Raw genomic sequence first — 22,593 nt, 5'->3', positions numbered from 1 at the left:
GCTGTTACCCTGCCTCTGGTCTGGTTACCCTGCCTCTGGTCTGGTTACCCTGCCTCTGGTCTGGTTACCCTGCCTCTGGTCTGGTTACCCTACCTCTGGTCTGGTTACCTCTGGTCTGGTTACCCTGCCTCTGGTCTGGTTACCCTGCCTCTGGTCTGGTTACCCTGCCTCTGGTCTGGTTACCCTGCCTTTAGTCTGGTTGCCTCTGGTCTGGTTACCCTGCCTCTGGTCTGGTTACCCTGCCTCTGGTCTGATTCACCTGATTCAAATCAAGGGTTGTTAGCTGGTGACGACCCTTCAATTGAATCAGGTGTACTGGAAGAGGGACCCATGAGGGACCCCCTCTCTCTACGAGACACGGCCCAAAGACCTGGTCCACCCTCACCTCCGTCCACGCTGCGAGGCAGCAGGTGCCTCTTGCTGACCGAGCGTTCAAACTGGGGGGCGGGCCGGTCGATCAGCACGCTGGCCTGGCGGGTCTGGGCCTGGGTCCGTCCACTGTAGCGGAACTTGGAGCCAATCACCAGGAAGCCTTTGGGAGGAGGCTCAGGGGACACCAGCCTATGGGAGAGGCTCGTTTTACATCAAAATGGCTGCCGCCACACATACAGGCTGCTGCGCAGTGTGTGTGTGTGGGTGTGTGTGTGTGTGTAAAGTGACCTCTTTGGGGGGTGGGAAAGTGGACTGAGGTAGAAGGTGAGGCCAAGCATAGCAGTGTAGTCGAGCGTGCACTGTGCCATGCGTGGTGGGCAAGGCTTTGGTGTGTGTGTGTGTGCGTGTGCGAGGGCAAGTATCTGTGTGTGCGCGCGCGCGCGTGTGAGTGTGCGCGTGGGTGTGTATGTGTGCACATGCAGGTGTGTGTGTGCGAGTGTGTGTATACGTGCCCTAGTGTGCGTGTAGGAATGTCTGTGAGTGTATGTGTGTGTGTGTGTGTGTCTCCCTACCTGAAGAAGGTATGGTGCTCTATGCAGACCTTCCACAGGCGTTTAGAAGCCCGGTGGTTGGGTAGCTTGAAGCCAATGGTGCTCTCAAACTGTTCATACTGAGGGGTCACGGAGGAAAAGGGAGGAGGAGGAGGGGAGTGAAGGATGGAGTGAAGACACGGAGGAGAAAGGAGTAGTAAAAGGAGGGAGTGCAAGGGAGGAGTGGAGGCCTGCTTGGTGAATTACAGGCTGTTGACTGTGAACGGCTGACATCAGCACTGCTGTCTGGCGAGGGAGACAGAAATACAGCCCTCCCTGATCAACACCGCAGAGCTTTCAGACAAGCATGTTGGCCGACTGCTCTGCCCTGCCGTTCCCAACAGTGGTAGGAACAGGCAGTGGAGATCTCCGCTATCCAGTATGGAGATGTTAGCGCCAGATTAGCATGCACGCCAGCCGTCTGACTGACAGGGAACGGAGGAGGACCGGAGGCGCGTAATCGCTTTAAGAGCTGGAAACCAGAGCGGGCCGAATGAGAGGCGCTAACTCAACGTCAATTGAGTAAAAAAAAAAAAACACCATGAAAGCAAATCTTTACACCCAGCCCACCATGCTTTGAAGTCAGCACAGACTAAGACTTCCCCTTCTCTTCTCCGTAAGCACAAAAACACATCTGCCTCATCTGTAAGAATAGTATCAGGACTTCTATAAATAACAGCATCAAAGTGTTGATTTCCTCTGCAGCGAGCCAAGTAACCTGATATGTGTATGCACAGCTTTGCACAACAAGTCACGACAGCGTTTGGAGCAGAAACGCAGACGGCTGTGGTTGAACCTTTTGGAACAGTCCAAAACGTAAACACATCCTCAAGTAAAAGACATTTATAAAAAAAAGTATGATGATAAAATCTTTGAACGATTTTCAAATGTCAATGTCAGTCTGGCTGTCGTGACGTGCTGAGACAAGGTGTGTGTGTGTATGTGTGTGTGTGTGTGTGTGTGTGTGTAACAGAGTGAGGTCAGGTAGAACACGACACTTGTGAAGAGCAACGTTACTGTGTGGTCCACCTCTCCTGGTCGGATCTTGATGTAGAAGTTGTTCCTCTTGTAGGAGATCTTCAGGATCTTGGGCCAGGCGAAGCGGTTAATCCGCAGGCGGTCGCGGTACACCAGCAGACCGTTGGCGCTCACGCCCAGCATGATGTCGATGCCCTCCGAATCCTGCCAATCAGAGAGCAGCGCAGGGGAGAGAAGGGTTTGTGTGAAGCTAACCGGGGGGAGGGGGGGGGGGGGGGAGGGGGGGGCGGAGGCAATCCAGTCGACATCCGGTCAAATGATTTACTACAATTTGCTCAATCGTGTACATCTTTGGACAATCTTGCAGATGTTTAATCGTGTTCGTATTTGGTTGGTACTGTATGTTAAATCCAATACCAATGTGGTCAATCCTGTCTATGTTTAATGGTGTGTACTCCTACAGTATTTGTCCGAGTCTGTCAGAGCGGGGTGAGCAGGCGAGCTCCACAGGGCTGGGTTAGGGCCTGCAGTACCTTGGCATGATGGAGGTCCACTCCGTACATCGACAGCTTCTTGGCATTTTCCAGGAAGTTCACCTCAGCCTCAGCTGGGCTCATGCCCCTAGGCCACAACATACAGTAAAGATTACAGTCAGGCGTCTCGTAGACGCTGTAGCATCAGACACTAGGAGTGGACAGGTACAGATATCAGGGATTAGTAAGACACTGAAACTTTAAGACACGGATGATTCAGTACAGCTCAAGTGGTTTTCAGATCAAGGCTGAGATACAATCTCTAGCTAGCTTTAACACCCCCAAAAACATAACCAACAGTAAAAACAAATGAAATCACAACAAGAACCATGACAACAGTCTGTAGTCAGACTTGTAGCCCAGACCCCCAGCCACCATCATTACGCCCCCCACCTCACACCCCAAGCCCACCCCCCTACCACCCCCACTCCTCCCCTCCCACCTCCTCACAACGCCCCCCCAAGTCACACCCCTCCGCCTCACCCAACTCCACCCACTCTCCACCCCTCCCACAACTTCCCCCTCCACCACCCCCCGCACCTCACAACTCCTCCCACCTCACACTCCAACCTTCCCCCACCCCCCTTCCCCCCCCTCCCCTCACCCCCCACCCCCTCTTCCCCCTCTCCTCCCCCCACACCCCCCTTCCCCCGCCCCCCCCTCACCTGTGTTGACGATGCAGCTCCACCACCCTCTCCTCCAGCTCGCGGGTCTGATTGGGGGCAAAGCGGAAGTCGTTGACGTAGTCGGGGCCGTGCTCGTCCGGCTCGTGGTCCCCCAGCTCAGCCTGCACGCTGTAGGAGCCCAGCAGGGCGTGGGTGACGAAGGAGCAGGGCAGCCGGCCAGACAGGATGTCATCCCTCAGCTGCAGGCACAGGTAGTACCTGTCCAGACATACGCTCAGGGTTCAGCACGGGCACAGACCATCACAGGCACACACACACACCTGTCACACACACACACACCTGTCACACACACACACACCTGTCACACACACACACACCTGTCACACACACACACACACCTGTCACACACACACACACCTGTCACACACACACACACACCTGTCACACATACACACACCTGTCACACACACACACACCTGTCACACACACACACACCTGTCACACACACACACACCTGTCACACACACACACACACACACACCTGTCACACACACACACACCTGTCACACACACACACACCTGTCACACACACACACACACCTGTCACACACACACACACCTGTCACACACACACACACACACACACCTGTCACACACACACACACCTGTCACACACACACACACCTGTCACACACACACACACACACACACACCTGTCACACACACACACACCTGTCACACACACACACACACACACACCTGTCACACACACACACACCTGTCACACACACACACACCTGTCACACACACACACACACACACACCTGTCACACACACACACACCTGTCACACACACACACACCTGTCACACACACACACACCTGTCACACACACCTGTCACACATACACACACCTGTCACACACACACACACCTGTCACACACACACACACCTGTCACACACACACACACACACCTGTCACACACACACACACCTGTCACACACACACACACCTGTCACACACACACACACACACACACACACCTGTCACACACACACACACTTGTCACACACACACACACCTGTCACACACACACACACACACACACCTGTCACACACACACACACCTGTCACACACACACACACCTGTCACACACACACACACACACACCTGTCACACACACACACACCTGTCACACACACACACACCTGTCACACACACACACACACACCTGTCACACACACACACACACACACACACCTGGTGATGTCTTCTATCAGTATGGACGGGTCGGGGGGGTAAAACTTGACTGCAAAACCAAAGTTCCACGAGCCTACTGTGGACAAACATCAGACAGTGTTCATTTAGTATGAGTGAGAATGAGAGTGAGAGTGAGAGTGAGAGTGTGTATTAGGTCGGTCGGGTGTAAGGTAGGGTGGAGTGCACTCGTACACTCACTTCGTATCTGCTTCTTGATCTCCTTCGAAGGGTCCAGCCAATTCTGAAAGAGACGTTACATGAAGGAGAAGAACCCTCAGAGGATGAAGGGAAACACTGCAGTCGACTCCCTTTCTCACAGGCCCGGGGGGCACCAGATCTTTTGAGGTCAAAAATATACTTACAAATTATACTAACAAATTCTTCCATAAGCGGTGTCATTGCTTTTAGGTTTTTATGACAGAGAGGAATAAACGGCAGTTAAGCCCAGTGCGCATGGTTTAATGTCACTGGAGTCTTCAGAGAGACGGTTCCAGTGCACGGCGACACCAACCGCGCAGTGCTTTGAAAAGGGCAAATCACATTTAATCACAATTCAAAGGGCAACCTTCTCTGTGTCTCTCCCACACTGGGAGTGACCACTGGGAAGACCACACCAATTTCCTGTTAAAAGGGCAACCAGTACTTACAGTATCACTTCCTGTGACCTCCAAGAGTCATTCTACCTCAGGCTTTGGTCGAGACTTTCGGCGAGATCCTATTGTACCTCCTAATGATTTTTCTCTTTTGTCTCGACGGCTCATTAACAACTTCAGTTCTTATTCCAACTCCTTTGTTGTTGGTTGATGAAAGGTATTACTGATGGAACTGATTACTCCTTCAGATGCAGCTTGAATATTATTTTATCTCTGGAGTGATTGTTAAATTAAAGATTACAGCTGGAGCTGGGTCTGAGTTTCAGTTTCCCTCTGGTTTTCAATAATTGTTCAGCAACGCTGCACATAACTTCATCGTTACTGACTGCGAGGGCTTGCTTAAAGCACTGTACATGTATATACCAGGGATGATTCTAATGGAGTATTGATGATTCTCAGTGATGCGGAGGGAGACTGAGAGCGGTGATTTGATCTGGTGTGTCTGAACCAGCCTGGGTGGAAGGAGGGGGGGCGGGCGGAGGGATCTGACCTTGGTGTTGTCTGTGTCGTAGAAGGAGAGCCCAAAGTAGTCCCGCTCCAGCAAGTTCAGATGGCCGCACACCATGTCAAGCAGGGCCTGGCCTCGGGCAAACTTCTGCAAAGACACACACACGCACACGCACGCACGCACACGCACGCACACACATTTTCAAGAAAGCCGTACGGTTGCTGCGATTTGCCCCCTTTAGGAAAGCAAGTCGTCAAATCTCATGATATGATCCAAAATGCTTCTCGATGTTATTGAGTATCTCTGCTACCATCTGGGCTCACATCGTACCACTGATGGGACAAAACAACAACACAGTAGCAATCAAATCCAAGGGATGTTTTTCTCTCATCTGGTTGTCATAGGCTTGTAGTCACCAGGGAACAGGACCCATGAAACAGAGCATTTAAGTGAAACAAATGCAAAGCAACAGTCTCTCATTTCAGCACATGTCTCAGGTTTCATCATGCAACAGCCACGAGGCTCCATTAAAGCCTCCGCAGGATGTGACACGTTACATTAATGACCGCCAGAGCGCCGGAGGACGCCATGCAGATGTGTTCACGCTTCACAGCATCAAATCTCCTTTCCGCCTCTCTCATAAAACCTCTCTCAGCACTGTAACGTTACAGAAAAACAGAAACCCCGCCCTTCCGTTGGCTGAGAGACACTTTCTCGGCCCAATAGGCTTTCCTCCCCAAGGAGTGGGGGCGGGACCAGGGCCTCCATATGTCTATATAAGGGAGAGGACTGGAATCGTTTCAGAGGACCACACCTTATCGTCAACCCTTCAGGGCTTCCACAGTCAACTCAGTGGGATTCAGATGCAGCCTTGGCAGATGCTGTCTATACACACACACACGCGCGCCATGCTCGTCTCCCGGGGAAACCTGGCTCCTACGGCGACAGAGCTACCCAGCAGCTGTTACCATGGAAACAGAAGTAATAGGGCCTTTCTCTTTCTCTTTGTGTGTGTGTGTGTGTGTGTGTGTGCTCTAGTGTAGTGAGGGCACAGAGCTTTGTTCCGATCTTGTTTAAGAAAGCCGTACAGTAGCCAGTCATTACGAGCCAAAATGAAAAGCATTAATTAGGCAGATAATTAATTAAACATGAGAATTGAATTTAATCCAAAACATACCAGTGCAAAACACATTAGCCAGGAGAGGTGTCAGAGATGGTAGCAAAACAGAACTTAACGTGGTGAAATGTTGGAAACATATTCGATTTTCATGTCAAATGAAATTGCAACACACATTTGAGGTGGTCTGCCAAGCGTTGCAGCCAATCCAACTCTGGTGATGAGATTTCGCCGTTGTTTCAAATCGGGTCCAATCACATTTCTGATACACTGGTTCTATTCTCTGATTGTTTAAGGAGCCATTTGCAGTAATCCTAGAAATCTATTTTGAAGATTGCATGAACCATGCAAACAAGATGAAAGGAGACTGTGTGTGTGTGTGTGTGTGTGTGTGTGTGTGTGTGTGTGTGTGTGTGCAGAGTAGCAGGCAGTGTGTGTGTGTATGCAGACTCACAGCCAGTCTAAGAGGATGTGTCAGTATTGAACATAGATACACAGCAAATCAAAGGAGAATATAAGTGTGAGAAGGTGGTCATATTAAAGCCTGCTCCCTGGATGTCAGCTGCTTCAAGGTGAGGCTTAAAACAAACACCTTCAAACAAAAAGGAAGCCTCTTCAACTGGGTTTATTTGATACAGACAGCTATTTTCTTATTAATGGTATAACTGTAATTAATTATGGATCAAATCAGTTCAACTGTTCGCTCTGGCAGCACAGGAGGAAGGTAAGAGCAGCCAAAAACATTAAGCCGCTAATATTCACTATCAAGGTGTGTGTGTGTGTTTGTGTGTGCAGTAATGTTTATCAGAGGTTGAGCTTGGAGACCCCCAGATTTCCTGTCGCGTTTGTGAGGCTTGAGGTCACAGATTAAACAATGCGCTGTGCTCCATCAATCCCTGTGATGTTAAGAGCTAGAACATCAATCCCAACTTCCAGAAGATTGTAGACTGCTGCATGACTGGTGTAGATCATTAAAGCACGGCTGGGCATTCCACATCATTAATGCAATTACACTAATGGACATCTGGGAATTTTTAATCTGTGCAACACCGTGGTTTATTTGATCTCCCACATGCAGTAGGTGCATTTCAATAAACACACACACACACCCACATACAGTGGGAGTACAAATGCACAAGCATACATAGACTCACATACCAACACGCACACTACCTACCCCCTTCCGTCCCTCCCTTCCCCCATAGTATAGGTTCTCCCTGGGTGCACCTACAGTAAGAGCAGCCATATATCAGCTGTATGGATTTCCCATCCTGGCTTAATGTCTCTGATGCCAGAACAGAGGGTGTGAGGGAGGAGAGGGAGAGAGGGGAGGAGGTTAGGGGTGGGTCAGTGTTGCATAGACTCTGCATGGAGGTCACCGTGGTGACGAAGGGGCTGTGCAGGGACGAGGTGAGGTCAAGCCGGCATCGACAACAAGATCTCCACCAATCTCCTGTCACCTTTAGCAGCGGCCAGGGTTACCATGCCGACACTAACATGATCCATAGTGTTAAGTCCCACTGTCTGTTGTAAGCTCCCCGGCACCTCCCGCCTGGCCTGAGCCCATCTCTCCTCTTAAAGGAGCCCCGCTCCTTTATTTCCCTGGCTCCTGTCCGATTACTACACTTTAAGGCAGTTAATTAGCCACAGCATTATTCAAACGACTTGAGACAAACATTTACTGTAGGCAGGGGGATGTGACTGCGACAAGGTTTCATTTCACAGTGTGGCTAGTTTTCATTTTGAAAACTAGGCAAATTTGTCACAACCTATATTCAGGGTTATTGACAGCCCTGCTATATTCTATCTCAATATATTTATTATTTAATTATTATGATTATAATCCCTTGAGTCCATCAGTTTTAGCACTACACTGTGTCGGTGTCAATGTTCTTTTTTTCCCGAAAACGTTGCAAGAAGGTTACGTTGCACGGTTTAGGCATAATTTAAGTTTCTGAGGCATAAAGTGAAGCAAACGGTAGCTAACGAGCCAGCCACTGCCACAGTCACAAACTTCACAAAAACCTACGCGCATTGACCTACTCACATGAAACGATTCATGCACTTGTGTGACAGGACAAAAAGAGCAAAAGAGAGTGCGAGTGCAATTTTCAGTTTGTAGGCATGTGAACACACTGAGTTTGTGTTTGTGTGTGTGTGTTTAAACACAGAGGAGCCAGACGGTGATCTTAAAACACAAGCAACACAAGGACCAGAATGTTTTACTTTTTTTCAATTCGACATTCACGATATTTTACATTGTTGTCAAAATTATTGCAATATTATTGCTAATATTCTATATATCGCCCAGCCCTACCCCTAGTGGATAATATAGTTTGAGAATGTCTATTGTGATTTTATGTAAGCAATTACTGTAACATTGGGACTCAAGTTCTAAGTGTGGATGGGGGTTACGCAAGAGCAGTTGCTTATGTGTATAAAACGAAAGTTGCATTTGAGGGTATTGCATTGCGGAAGGATTTATTTTGTTGTTGTTTTTTGACATGAAAAGTGATATCCCCCCAGTTGCAACCGACGCAAGTACACCTCACAATTTCCCCAGACATTTTACCCTCTCTACTTAAGAAAATCATATTCAACAGCCGCGTTTATTAATAAAAAAGTTGTCCCACCCACAGTTGAAAACAAACATACGAACACTTCACTTGAATTACCCCTTCCATCCCCACCCCCACACCTCACCCCTACCTCTCACCCCTCACCCACTAACCATGTAAACTGCCTCTCCCCCCTGGAGGACCAGAGCAGAGAGCATGTTTCCCTGAGTCAGTAGCGTGCGTAGCATGACTGGGAGGCCCACTGAGGGCTCGTACTGCTGAGTCAACCGCTCCATTGATATGGCAGGGCTGTAAGCAATCTCCTGAAAGGGCCTCCTCCCTGCCCCTCCTCCAGGGACGACAGGGGATGAATTTCAAGCACACGGAGCACAGAAAGACCAGTTCAAAGCGGAACTGCTTACGGTAGATATTTAAACTGCGGTTAACACGCTATATTTTTTTTTACATCAAAATATAGAACACAACAGAACTGGCTCCGTTACGAAAAATCGATTAGACCTAGGGAGTGTTTTTAAAATATTTACAAGCGGTGCGTTTGTTTCACGGTTGACACTAGCTGGATTGATTTGCTGGCTTTGTGAGTAACACGAATCAAGCGAACCCAAGGACATCACAGTGTTTTCAAATGTTAACTTTATCCAGTTCTTGGAACACACATATCGTGAATGTAAAGCTAAATTCCCACAGGATGTTTCTTCATAATGAAGCCGTATAGTGCTGCCGTGGGTGGCACTAATTCTATCTCTCATTGTATTCTTCTATCTCTGTAGTCACTTTAATGTCACTGTAGATAGACAGCAATTAAGTCTAATTATTTCACCGGGTTTCTAATTCACAGGTTGTGAAGACATGGGTGAAACACAGGAGACAAACAAATCAAACACTCTTCAGATGCGTTTGAAATTAAACTCCAGGAGAGACCTCATGCAAGTGCTAGGATACTCCAGCTTCCTCAAAGTATCCCACAATTTTGTGTTATACTTCCTCAAAGTATAACACAAAACCTAATCCCTAACAGAGTACACAGCATTAAATGATTGTGAAAGTGTTGGATCATTTTCTTTCTCACAGTCCAGGAGGGGGGGGGGTTAGTTTTCTTCACTGCAGTGAAGAAAACTACAGACAACAATGTTTACAGTAAGTGGTCCTTCTAACAGTAGACATGGCCCCAGCTTGGTTGCCCCTCCCCCAGTTGGAATGGTCTCAAACAGTGGTTCTCAACCGTGGTCCTCAAGTACCCCCTGCCCTGCACGTGTAAAACACACCCGATTCAAACAAATGGGTCGTTATCTAGTTATGCAGAAGCCTGTTAACGGCCCATTCATTTGAATTGGGTGTGTTGGAGCAGGGAAACATCTCAAACATGCAGGAGAGGGGGTACTTGAGGACCAGGGTTGACAACCACTGGTGTAGAGAACCTTCACTGCAAGAGCCAGGACGCAGTACGTACCTCCATTCCACAGTCGTAATCTGACCCATCCAGAAGGGTCACTCTGACGGGCACAGTCTTGGGCCTCCTGCTCGTCTTCTGGGGCGACTTGGAGGATTTGCTGGGCGTCTTGTCTGAGCTGTCATCCATGTCATCTGACACCTTAGTGACATCATCCTTTGGAGAAGTGGCACAGTTTCAAATGTGACTTTATTTATATATATTTTTTTACAGTTTGAATGTTGACTATTACCTTGGAAACTGAGCCAACTGTTTGTTCAATGTTCTTCACTCACTGGATGTTGAGTGCGAGTTCCTCGAATGTATAAAATAAATGTATAATGCATGTTTCGCCCCCAGGGAACCAAACAGGCTCAAGGATTATACCAATCTCTACGCCGGATACTCCTTTAATGATTGGATGTGAGGCGCGCAGAATGATGGGTGCTCATACCTGATTGGTTCTCCTGGAATCACCCTCCATGGCACTCTTTATCTCCCCTGCCAAAACCTTCTCGGTCGTCATGGTGATGGCTCACAATCCTGAAACGACACATAAACACACGTTTGCACACTTCTGACAGTGTTCTCGACAGGCCACATCCCATAGGCTGGTTAACTTACACACCTCACTCTACTCTGGACTGTCACGTCTGTCCCCACCTCTGTAAAATACTGATTGTGCTAAAACACTGTCACATTTTGTACAATTATTGGCCAGAAAATACACTGGGTAGTGTCAAATCCAATCAGCTACAAGACTGACAGCTATTGTGTAGCGGCTTCAATTAGTCTCAGCCGGCATAAGTGATTTTCACATGTGCAGCCAAGACATTCAGAGCAAGGTAGAAGGAGAGAGGGAGGGAGAGGTGGGGAGGAAGGAAGGAAGGAAGAAAGGAAGGAAGGAAGGAAGAGAGGGGGTGAGAGAAATAGAGAAAACCTAAGTAAAAGACAGAGAAAGAAAGAGAAAACCAGGGGATATGAGAGAAAGAAAGTAAGAGGCAGAGAGAGAGAGAGAGAGACAGAGAGAGAGACACACACAGAGAGAGAGAGAGACAGAGATACAGAGAGACAGAGAGAGAGAGAGAGAGAGAGAGACAGAGAGAGAGAGAGAGAGAGAGAGAGAGAGAGAGAGAGAGAGAGAGAGAGAGAGAGAGAGAGAGAGAGAGAGAGAGAGAGAGAGAGAGAGAGAGAGAAAGCCTATTGGTCTGTGGCTGTAATAGCAGGGCTCAGCCTCCCACAGGACCACTCTGCATGAAGAGTGCTGGCTTCGGGAGCCTCTCCCTCATGCTCAGAGAAGAGATAGCATAAATTACAGCAGACAGAGACCCTGCAGCACAGCACAAGACAGCAGGGAGGGAGGGAGGGAGGGAGGGAGGGAGGGAGGGAGGGAGGGAGGGAGGGAGGGAGGGAGGGAGGGAGGGAGGGAGGGAGGGAGGGAGGGAGGGAGGGAGGGAGGGAGGGAGCGAGGGAGCGAGCGAGCGAGCGAGGGAGGGAGCGAGGGAGCGAGAGGGAAGGAGAGAAAGAGGGAGAGAGAGAAATAGGGATACAGGTAGAGAGGCAGAGAGAGAGGTGAAGAGTCCAGGGAACATAATCTTCCAGATCAGAGAGGTAGAGAAAGAACGGTGGAAAGACATAGAGGAACGTACAGTGACAGAAAAAGAGAGCAAGTGATTGAGAGAGAAAGAGAGTGTGAGGGAGAAAAGAGAGAGAAAACAGGGAAAGAGAGAGAGAGACAGATGATGCCTGTCATTTGAAGGTGACCACTTCTTGCACTTTTTTTTTCTCGAAAAAGTGCTCCTCTTTCCTCCCTGATTAAAAAGACTTGATCTTCATATATGGCTATACAGCTCAGAAAGATGAATTCTCTCTGGCTGATAAAGCCCCCAGTTACACTATGGCTTCATTATTAAGAGGAAGAGAAGTGATGGGCCTGCTGCTAGCCTTCCTATGCTTCAGCTGATGTTTCTGAAGATAGATTAGTCAGTCTTAATCCCCTTTTTTTTTAAATAGAGGGTCATTCTTTGTCATGTTTAAAATAACTGGTGGGTCATAATGTATTCCTTATTCAGTAGGCTTGATTTTTGTATTATTTGGTGCTCACTTCTCTATCCTGGCAAACTGCTTTTCTTGCAAGAAAAACTGTATGCAATGCTTCTCTGCATGGTTTGGCAGTCCAGGATTACCTTAAGTGGTTTTCTGACCTTGACTGTATTGTGTGCTTGATAAAAACACTTTGTTTTTTTTATTTTTATGATTTTCCTCTCAGTAGGAACTGCTCAAGCAAGGGGCTTCTGAGGAGTTTAATCGGGATATTAAGCATGTAAACAACTGCAAGTTTAACTGTTGTACTGTGTCAAACTGACATAAAATGCATGGAAAATTGGGCTTTGGTTCTGTCGCCTATTGAGCAGTTTTCTAATAGGTAAGAGTTTTACATGGGATCCAATGGTGTTCTTGGCGTGAATAACCGATTAGCGCTAATGAGAAGCCCCTGCAAGAGAACAGGGAGGAACAAGAGATGATGTGTCTAATGAGAACGAGGGATTAGAGAAAAGGTACAAGTGCTGGGATGAAAGGATGAAAACGTTAACTGTAGGACAACTTTAATTGGAAAAGGAAGAAAGCTGTGTTTTAATTCAGCTCGATCGTTACCGGCGTACTTGTAAACACACAATGGACAACATGGTGGTGAGTCACCGCGAGCATGAGCAGGAAGCCAACATTAACATTTTTCCTCCGCCAGCTGTCTGAATGTGTCTCTGGGTTAACCATTCGAGAGGTTTGGTCATCCCGCTACTCTGCCCCCCTCAACGATATCGCCCATCTCTGCATAATGAGAGATGATCAAAGGCTGGTTTTAACAGGCTCTGGAGAGGATGCACGTCTCAGCAGCAGCAGCAGCAGCAGCTTCCCTCTCTTAGTGGTGCTGATGGGGGGGCTCTCAGAGAGCTGGTCATTTTGAAAGATGAAATAGGTCTTATCACCTTACATTCATGTGGTTGAAGCTCTACCAAACATTTTGGTAAACTGTTTCATTTGTTTTTATGAGCTCTGAAAGCCCAAAGGGGGATTTTTGATGCTGTTTCTTTGTTTCAGACTAGACGTTCTGATTCTTGAATGCGTTCATTTCTGGGGAATTGAGAAGTCCCCAGTCGCCTATTCACATAGTTCTACACAGTACTACTATCTTTATTTATTTATACAATTGTCCCACCTCATGTTTATTCAATGGAAGGTGTTAAATTCAGACAAAGCATGTAATTTTAAAAAGTAGTTCCATACTGAACAGCTGTGTAGGTATACGTCAAACATTAAGGACGTTCTTTCACATTTCAACACCTTGTCACAAAGTGTGCTGGAGCCCCAGTCCAAGTGTCTTCCAACATAAAAATCTCCTAAAAAGTTAATCACATCTTTCTAAAATCCATTTTCAGGCTTCATGTGAAACCCAGGGACAAAGCCAAGCCTGTATTTATCATAAACGTCCACAGCAAGATCTGAAGTGGACTTGGAGGAGGATAGGTGCTTATTTGAAACACGTCAGGAAGACGTGAAGAAGGCTAATGGGTGTCTAATATGGGTCAGTTGCAACTGAATCAAATGACATCCGCGCCTGTTCTGGTCAGGGCGTACCTAATCATTGTCAGAGACAGATTAGTTTTCTCTTTCTGCTAAGGCTTTTCAACGAGCCGCTGACAGCTTGTCTTCAAAGAACCTCCTTGACATTAAACATAATCTCACTCTCTCTCTCTCTCTTTGAAAACTTTCCGTTAACTCCGTTAAATTCTTTCCGTATAAAAAATAAAAATGGTTGTAATTGGACATAGAAACTGTTGAAATGTGTACCAGAGTAGGAAATAATAATAATAATTTCCTGTTGCATTATGGGAATTGTATCAACATCCCAGGTCTACGATGTCCTGGAACAACAAAAATCCAATCCTTTGCATTCCTATAACCTATCATTTTCATTTCTACAAACTGGATCGTGCTTCACTGCAACAGGTGTTCCTGTTAATTTACCCTTGTAAACAGATTTCAAGAACATTTAACAAAACTTCTCACCAAGGTGTTTTCAGTGCCTGAGGTGAAAGATCTGCTGTTTCATCTAGCATAGCCCACCGGAACTAGGTAAAAAGTTATGCTATGGAGGTGCCACAAAATGGTGCCAACTTGACATATTGAATAAATCCAAAACACATGTTGGCATTTTCAGTAATGCTGGTGGGATTATTATTATCAGGACTTTATATGAATATAAGGACTTAATTTGCTAATGCTAACACTAAACCCTCTTGTAGGACTGTGCATGTGTCTGTGTGTGTGTGTGTGTGTGTGTGTGTGTGTCTGTGTGTCTGTGTGTACGTGTCAAAATGAAAAGAGTAAGCAGGGAACCAAACAAAAGGTTTCATCATGCTAAAGGGTCTCCGGGTGATTATAATAAGATAAGACAGCGTCATCTAAAGGTCAATACCATATCAATAGAGAAATCAAGAAGGTTTTGCAAGCCATCCTCATTGTTTATCCACAGCCATTTGTTCACTGATGATTTGATAGGTTGTGTTAAAACGCATTAGCACCTGCTGCACACTTGCATTAGCCAACTAGCGGCCATGCCAGACACACTTGCTACTTTTATCAGCTTTGTTGCAAAAAATTATATCACTAGTATACCCACACATCTAATTTGTTTTGATGGTGTTATAATTTAACAATCTTTATTTCAGTAGTAATGAATTTGGTATGAGATACTGGTTGGACTCTGCATTTCTGAAGCTGTACAGCAGTTTCAGCCTTGAAGGGGCCTTGTAATGTACTGCCACCAAAGATAAGAAAACAATTACATCCTTTTTTTCCATTTTCTTGAGATATGCTTTTGCCTATTGATGTTTATCACAAGGCACTTAACAAGATAAGAACCATTTTGCTTCTGAATGGAAATCTTATAAACTGTCTCTGTAGCAAGCTTAAAAACACATTCAAAAGTCAGGAGACGTAGGCTATTTTGGCTGTGATGCTGAATTCAAATCTAAGCCCTGCCGTCTCGACAGCTGCATAAATCCCCGCTATGAGTTTGCAGATCTAAGCCACTGTCACTGCTCTTAGCGTCATCATGTCTGCCTTGTATCTCTGCAATGACCTTTCTTTCTGGTATGTTCCAGAGTCAAAGATGAGATAGCAGTCACTGCCCAGCCTCCAACTGGCACCCAGCGCCAGCTGAATAGATATCTCAGTATCAATGACAGGCTGCAAAAACCCAATCAGCTGTAGCAGTCAGGAGTTGAGACTCTTGCTATGGAAACATCGACCCCAGCCACCTCAAATGTGGATACAGGGCACAGGCACTGTAGCGCCACAATAGCAGCACTCATCGATGGCAGGTCGCACAGATAAATGCCTATACGGTAACCGAAATGATGGGGGATCATTCTGGGTGGAGTGTCGGCTACGATTCAACATTCGTCATGGTCCTGGCCAGCCTCGTTCGTCTTCACCAGGCCCATCCTCACTGAGCCCCTGCCAATTTGCAGGTCTCCATAAATGGATGCGTTGCTAGGGCGGGTCTCCGTATCCCGGGGCCTATCCTTCATCTGCGCGACGGGCAGGCAGGAGGCATCCATCAAACATGGGTCCTCGCTGAAGCGTCGCACAGCAGAGCGAAGACGCAGGGAAGACAGCGGGTAGATACGCCAGGTCGTCAAACACTGTTTGTCGCCAACGTTTCGTCGATAAAAACCAAAAACCAAAAAAAGTTTGGCTAAACGGTTTGTTGTAGTGACTATACAGAATACAGAATTGCTCAGACTATGCCCGCAGTGTCACAGCAGTGCTGGAGGATAAACATTTCCTGTTGGTCTCGATATTCGGACCAAATCACCTTGTTCTTTCAGTGCAATTCATTTTCCACCTGAAAATAACTGAGATTCTGATGGAGGTGAAAGGAATCTAGGGCAATCAATCGATTGGCATTGTGGACGCCGCTCGAATCTGAAGGCATCTCCTCCCTTCCCGTCTCAGCCCCTGTGTAAAACTATCCTCATAATGAGTATCTTTTGCCATTCTATAGTGGGCGTTAGAACAGAAATGTCTTTTTTCCCCCTCTTTTTTGTTGGTGCTTGTTAATCTCTCTATGGTGTCTTTGACAAGCAGTGACTGACTTCTGTGTTTATCGTCATAGCTCTTCACAGTGGCCATTGCACAGGGACTCCTGATCTGTCCCCTGATTGGCCAGCCAGCCCTGGAGAGCAGAAGCATTTTGGGTAATGCGGTACAGAGCCATGACTCATGTCTGATACCATGGAGTGCCTTATTATAACATTGGCTCACCGTTACTTCTACCCAACTGCCGAAAGCATCACAGGCACTGCATACTTAAACACAATACAGTCCAGTAACACACAAACTGAAAACATTAATGGAATGTCATTTATAGTCCAACCACACCCTTTAATTTGAACATTGGCCAATCAAGGGAGCTGCCACAAAAAAATATATGACATTCCCTGCTTAGTATGCCAGCCCACGCAGACTCAGAGCTTTATTAATCAGAACTTTTATTCTAATGGAGTTTACAGCCAGTCCATCAATCTGGGCTGAGTGGAGGTTGGCTTCGGCCCCTGTGGTTTAGGGGGTGGGCGGGGGGGGCAGGGAAAGGAATGGTGAGACGTCCTTGTTGGAGGGAAAACCGCATGCACGCACACACACACACACACACACACACACACACACACACACATGCTGAAAACCTTTGGCGCTCAGCAGTCTTGGGGAGAGCAGAGTCTGTACAAGCACAAGCAGTCTGCTGGCTACGACTTGTGTCACGCCACAACAGGAGACAAATGATATCAGGGCCTAGCCAATGAGGCTGTGCCATCATCCCCTGAGCAGGGGAAATGGGCAGCAAGGAACAGCAGGCAGTCAGTACGAATAGGAAACATATACAAGCAGGCAGTCATTAAGAGCAGACAGCAAATACAACCAGGCAGCCAGTTGAGAGCGTGCCTGGTGGGGTTGTGCTGTGTTGCCTGGTTCAGCACCCTACAACCTGCCTCCCATGAGAGGCAGGAGGACAGTGGAGGTTTGTGTATTTGTCACGTTTTTATGTTCTCTCTGAGGGGGTTTCTGCTTCCGTTCATGATGCTCACTGACCTGGTGCAGACCGAGACAGGTACAGTTTGGAAGAGACCTCGTTTCAGCATGCCAACAGCTACCAGCGCTCTGACAGCTAACGAGGGAATTCAAAATAAGGCCAAACAATCCCGCACATCCAACAAAAGGTGAACACAGGGGGGAATGGTTAAAAAGTGCAAACTCATATTACTCTTACATGATATTAAGGTATGGTTGGAAAGCTATTACACTCAAATAACGTCCTGGCACTGTATTCAGTGAGGGTTTGACACGAAGACCTTGACTTAAGGTGATGGCATTGGTAGTCAATAGCTGTGAAAATCTCAAGGACGGCTATGTGATAACCCTACCAATCATTCCAGTGCATCCCATCATTCTTCATGTTAATGAGCCTGTCACCCTGGGAAATGTAGTTCCAGGGAACTATACTGCATAGAACTACGAAGGGCCGATCAATGTGTCAGAGTAAAAGGTTATTTGCCTATGATCCACATATTGGACAACATCTCCCAGAGTGCATTGTTCTTGAACCCAATGGTTGTAGTCACGCTTCATGTACCCGAGTATGAGCACTCTCTCACAGATTGTGTGGTAGTAGTCAATGTCCTTGCTATATTGCCTCTCTCTCTCTCTTGCCTGCCTTCCATTTGGCACTCCCTCAAGTCCCCTATTGTCACTGTCTTGCCACTCAGATGAAGCAAATCGAAAAATCTTCAGATGCCTCACAATGGCAGGCCTTCACTTGGAGAGTCAATCATTTGCACAAGAGCCCACAGGAACGAGAAAATAAAATAAAACATACTTTCACATTCGCTCCCTCTGACAAGAAAATGACAGCACTGGCCCTGTAACTCAGTTTGGCTGAGGTTGGGAGGGAAGGAAGGAAGGAAGGCAGGAAGGCCAGGGACGATAGTTAACACAAAGAGTCAGCTCTTGTTAAGGATGCAGTTACCATGGTAACCCCAACCCTAACATGGTCTGTCGGGCGCATCAGAAAATTACTTGAGAAAACCGCCTGGAGACATTGTCAGAGGCTGACGCACGTCTCTGTCTCTCTCTCTCTCTCTCTCTCTCTCTCTCTCTCTCTCTCTCTCTCTCTCTCTCTCTGTCTCTCTCTGTCTCTCTCTCTCTCTCTCTCTGTCTCTCTGTCTCTCCCTGTTTCTCTCTCCCTCTCTCCCTGTTTCTCTCTCTCCCTGTTTCTCTCTCCCTCCCTGTTTCTCTCTCTCCCTGTTTCTCTCTCTCCCTGTTTCTCTCTCCCTCTCTCTCTCCTTCTCTACCTCCATCCTTCTCCCTCTCTAGAAACTATCACTGGGCGCTGTCTGTGGCAGCTTCCGTTCAGATGGTCACAGAGCACATTGCAGGCCAGGCCGAGTCTGTCGCAGAGCGCTGTGACGCTCGGAACATCTGGGCAAGCTGACGGCAGCCACGGAGCCCCTTCACATCAAAGCCTTTTCGTAACGAGGAAGTAGATTACCGACTGAAAGGGTTGTTTCCTACAAATTGGGTTGACCTGGTGAGGGGCACGGTGGTGACTGGAGTCGTTTATTATCTGTTAACTGCTCTGGATGTGGGTTCAGATAGAGGTCATCTGTTTCTGACGGCAAAGACTCAAATGATGCACAGTACAGTCCATCCTCTGTGTTTGTGGACTGTTGCTGCGCCGGTTGCTAAATGGATTGTTAGTCCTTGAAGCCATGCTTCTCATTTTGAAGGGGGATTGCCTTGAACAGAATGTACATTTCGATAACAGGTCGTTGGAGAGAGCTATAAAGCAAACGCGCGTGTGTGTTTTACGCAGTCAAGTTAAGTGTTTAAGACACAGCTGTGTGAACGACCCATCTCAACAAAACGCTCTGGTGCTGGCTGTTGGCACAGGCTCAATGAACTAATACCAATCGATCATACAGGAGGAGGGATGGAAATGGGACTCGGGGGAGACATTGTGTTTGACTGTTACCTTGGCAGGACGTGCACATGCGCACACACACACACAAATAGAGCTTGTTGTTGTTGTTGTGGTCGTTGTTCAAAATTCACAATTTAATTGTTCCCCTCAAGAGTTGTTTACACATGACAGATTGCAGACAGCAGGTTACAACTGCAGGCACACACTGTACATAAATGTTCCCTTAATCCTGAAAAAAACACCACTTCAATCCTTAAGTGATAGCGTGCCACCGTTACCAGTGATAACAGACGAACAAACACATTTACTCAACGTGACAAATACACATCAGTTCCATGACCACTGACCACTCAAATACAGGAATATCCACTTCTGATCCTTGATCGCCTGCTATACCTTCTATTTGCACTGTCTGTATGTCTTTTGGGATGAAAGCGTCCATTGAATGAATTGAAATGTAATGTCTAGCTAGAATGTCGTTTTCAGTACCTTAATACAACTGACTTTTTATGGTTTGATTCCAGCTGACCAACTGTCCAATCGAAGTTTGAGGAGAGAGGGAGGACTTGTGAGAAGTGCCTGGCTTGTTTACCTTGGAGGGCTACGCACAGAATACAAAACACACATAAGGGAGTCGAAACAGGAGGGAAGAGAAGCAGGGAGATGGAGGAAAGAGAAGGGAGTCGAACAAGCTCCAATTAAAGAATAAAGAGATGAGGGTTAAGCCCTCTAGTGCAGTTATCCACAGACATTCTCCACAGATACACCAGCTAGCTGCTAACATCATCCACGTATACAACAAGGGAAAGACGCTTGGTGGAATACATTGAGGAAGTCAGAAGAGCTGGGGATCCCATACAGAAGCAGGCACATCCCAGACACACACACACCTTTAAACACACAAAGACACCCAGAAAATAGGTTTTGGCCTGTGGGGATTGTGGAGGCGTGGAGAGCTACTCTAGATAGTAAGCTCAGGTGGATTTTTTGTTTCTTTAGCAGCAGGCTGTTAGTAACGATTATAATAGGAAACTCGCTTGTCTGAAAATAATCTAGAAAGCAGAGTTAAATTATGAGTTGCCTAATTTGAAATGAAATCATAGATTCTGTATTGTTTGGTTAGGAATTAGTCTTAACTCTCATTCATGGCCTGAGGTAATCAATAAGCTATACATTTTACAAACCCATATGAGGAAACATAATCAATACACGCTGAAAGAATTATGACCATAAGCCTCAAACTATAAGCACATTGTAGGCAACTGTATGACTACATTAAGTTCCTCGCATGACTTGAGGTAAAACGGCTAGGCGTAGGCTATTACATAATATTCTTATAGTCAGGCTAGTCATTGTTGCAGTGTGCTTGGCTGTCACACAATCTCACCTCATGAACGGCAGCAGCCTTTAGCGCGAGTTTGTGAAGTGCAACAATTTCCTCGGTAGCGTTTAGGTGCGCCCAGCAGGATTATTCACGCTCTACCTCCCGGCGCGCGCATGCCTGTCCCCTTTGCCACACCCGCACCAATTCTTCAGACTCCAATTAGCTCGTTACCGAGAGCGCCAGATGGGCGGTAAGAATAATGAATCCTCTAATAGGGACACAAAAGAAGGTCCTGACCCATGAACAGCATTTCTAAACCATACAGTAATCTGTAAGTAGGCTAATAGTAGCCTACTGTACAATTCATTCAAAATCGCCCATTGACAAACCCTGCACCTGCTTCGTTGGCAGCGCCTAAAAAGCATGTATGTGACCCAAGTCCATCGACAAACGAAACCAAGATATAAAAAGATGCATCAACCTATGCAATCACCAACCGAACAACGAAAGCTGCACATATTCAAGCGATAAACACCTTCTATCCTGGTAACTGGCAGTGGCATACAAACTGTAAGCTATGCTACCCTATTTTTGGATGGATGGATGGATGGATGGTCAGCTCACGGTTTAGAGCACAGCTTTTCATCTAAAAACGGACCAATTAAATGTAGTCCACAATGTCATTCTCATTATTTTAGACCACAGCAGTCGTAAAACGGTACCGTTGGCTCTACCTGTGACAACCGTGCAGATTAACAAAGCGAAAATACACAATACACTGCGAGCTACCTGTCCTGTCAGGTCCGGATGTCAAGTCTTCAATCCAGATTTGGACCATTGAGGTTGGGCCAGCGAAGCAACGGAACACGGACGCCGCCACCGCCCCGGAGCTCCTTTTCTCCGTCACGGGAGATAACCCGGGAGAATTGCAGAGAAGATCAACCGGCGAGAATAGCAGTAGAGATAGGCAGAGACGGAGGGGCGTTTTTTTGCGGTTCAAGGGAACTCCCTGCGTCGTGCGTGGTTTGTGAACAGGCTACCGGTTATGACATGAGCATCTTGGTCAGTCAGAGTGGGCTATCTGGCACCGGGTTAAATGATGATATATCGCGTAATTTCAAAGTGCATGTAACAGAAGCAAGAAAGTGTCATTTGGAACATTTACAAGTGTCTTAACATTTTAGCCTACACGTCAGATTGACACCGGTCCTTAACTGATAGTTGAGTAGCCTAACCTAAATGACACATTAGTGAATTTGAAAGATATAGCCTACTTTTCGCATTTTCACGATATCATTTAACATACACTAAATGTAGATGGTACATTAACTGCCTAAATTGTGTTGATTAAGTGACATTGTTCCGATTTTTTATAAAGCAAGTTTTGTTTTCTGGCTTCTTGATTTATTAAGCAACCTTTTTACGTTCTGTTGACACGTTCTCAATGTTTGTTTATTTATTTATCCTGCTACGGCGCGGTCACAGGCTTTACTCGCAATCCGATCTGTGAGAGCTACTCCCCCGCTTGTAACAAATTGACATAGACTTGAGTCAACCCTTCTGTGTGCTGAGTTCTGGGTTCTACATAATCACTCTGCCGGGGTGATTTAGCTCACCTAGCCTAGATGTCTTAGCCGGGCAAT

General features: G+C 46.9%; 1 protein-coding gene across 1 annotated transcript in view; it reads right to left on the bottom strand.

Moving 5' to 3' along the window:
* Window positions 1–21,980, bottom strand: part of LOC146252597 (uncharacterized) — a 32,949-nt gene extending 10,969 nt beyond the window's left edge. The window contains exons 1-11 of the mRNA XM_084679099.1: window positions 21,740–21,980; window positions 11,041–11,129; window positions 10,608–10,763; window positions 5,504–5,608; window positions 4,559–4,601; window positions 4,361–4,436; window positions 3,139–3,357; window positions 2,460–2,561; window positions 1,992–2,154; window positions 945–1,042; window positions 386–561 (exon numbers count right to left, since the gene is read on the bottom strand). Coding sequence (XP_084535225.1) covers window positions 386–561; window positions 945–1,042; window positions 1,992–2,154; window positions 2,460–2,561; window positions 3,139–3,357; window positions 4,361–4,436; window positions 4,559–4,601; window positions 5,504–5,608; window positions 10,608–10,763; window positions 11,041–11,112 — 1,210 coding nt within the window. The 5' untranslated portion in view covers window positions 11,113–11,129; window positions 21,740–21,980. The remainder of the gene's footprint in view (window positions 1–385; window positions 562–944; window positions 1,043–1,991; window positions 2,155–2,459; window positions 2,562–3,138; window positions 3,358–4,360; window positions 4,437–4,558; window positions 4,602–5,503; window positions 5,609–10,607; window positions 10,764–11,040; window positions 11,130–21,739) is intronic.
* Between the last annotated feature and the right edge of the window lie 613 nt (window positions 21,981–22,593).

The sequence above is a fragment of the Hypomesus nipponensis genome, chromosome 18 (genome assembly GCF_054491055.1).
Source record: "Hypomesus nipponensis isolate SF chromosome 18, ASM5449105v1, whole genome shotgun sequence".
Classification (NCBI taxonomy): Eukaryota; Metazoa; Chordata; class Actinopteri; order Osmeriformes; family Osmeridae; genus Hypomesus; species Hypomesus nipponensis.
This window is presented reverse-complemented; position numbering and strand designations above follow the sequence as displayed.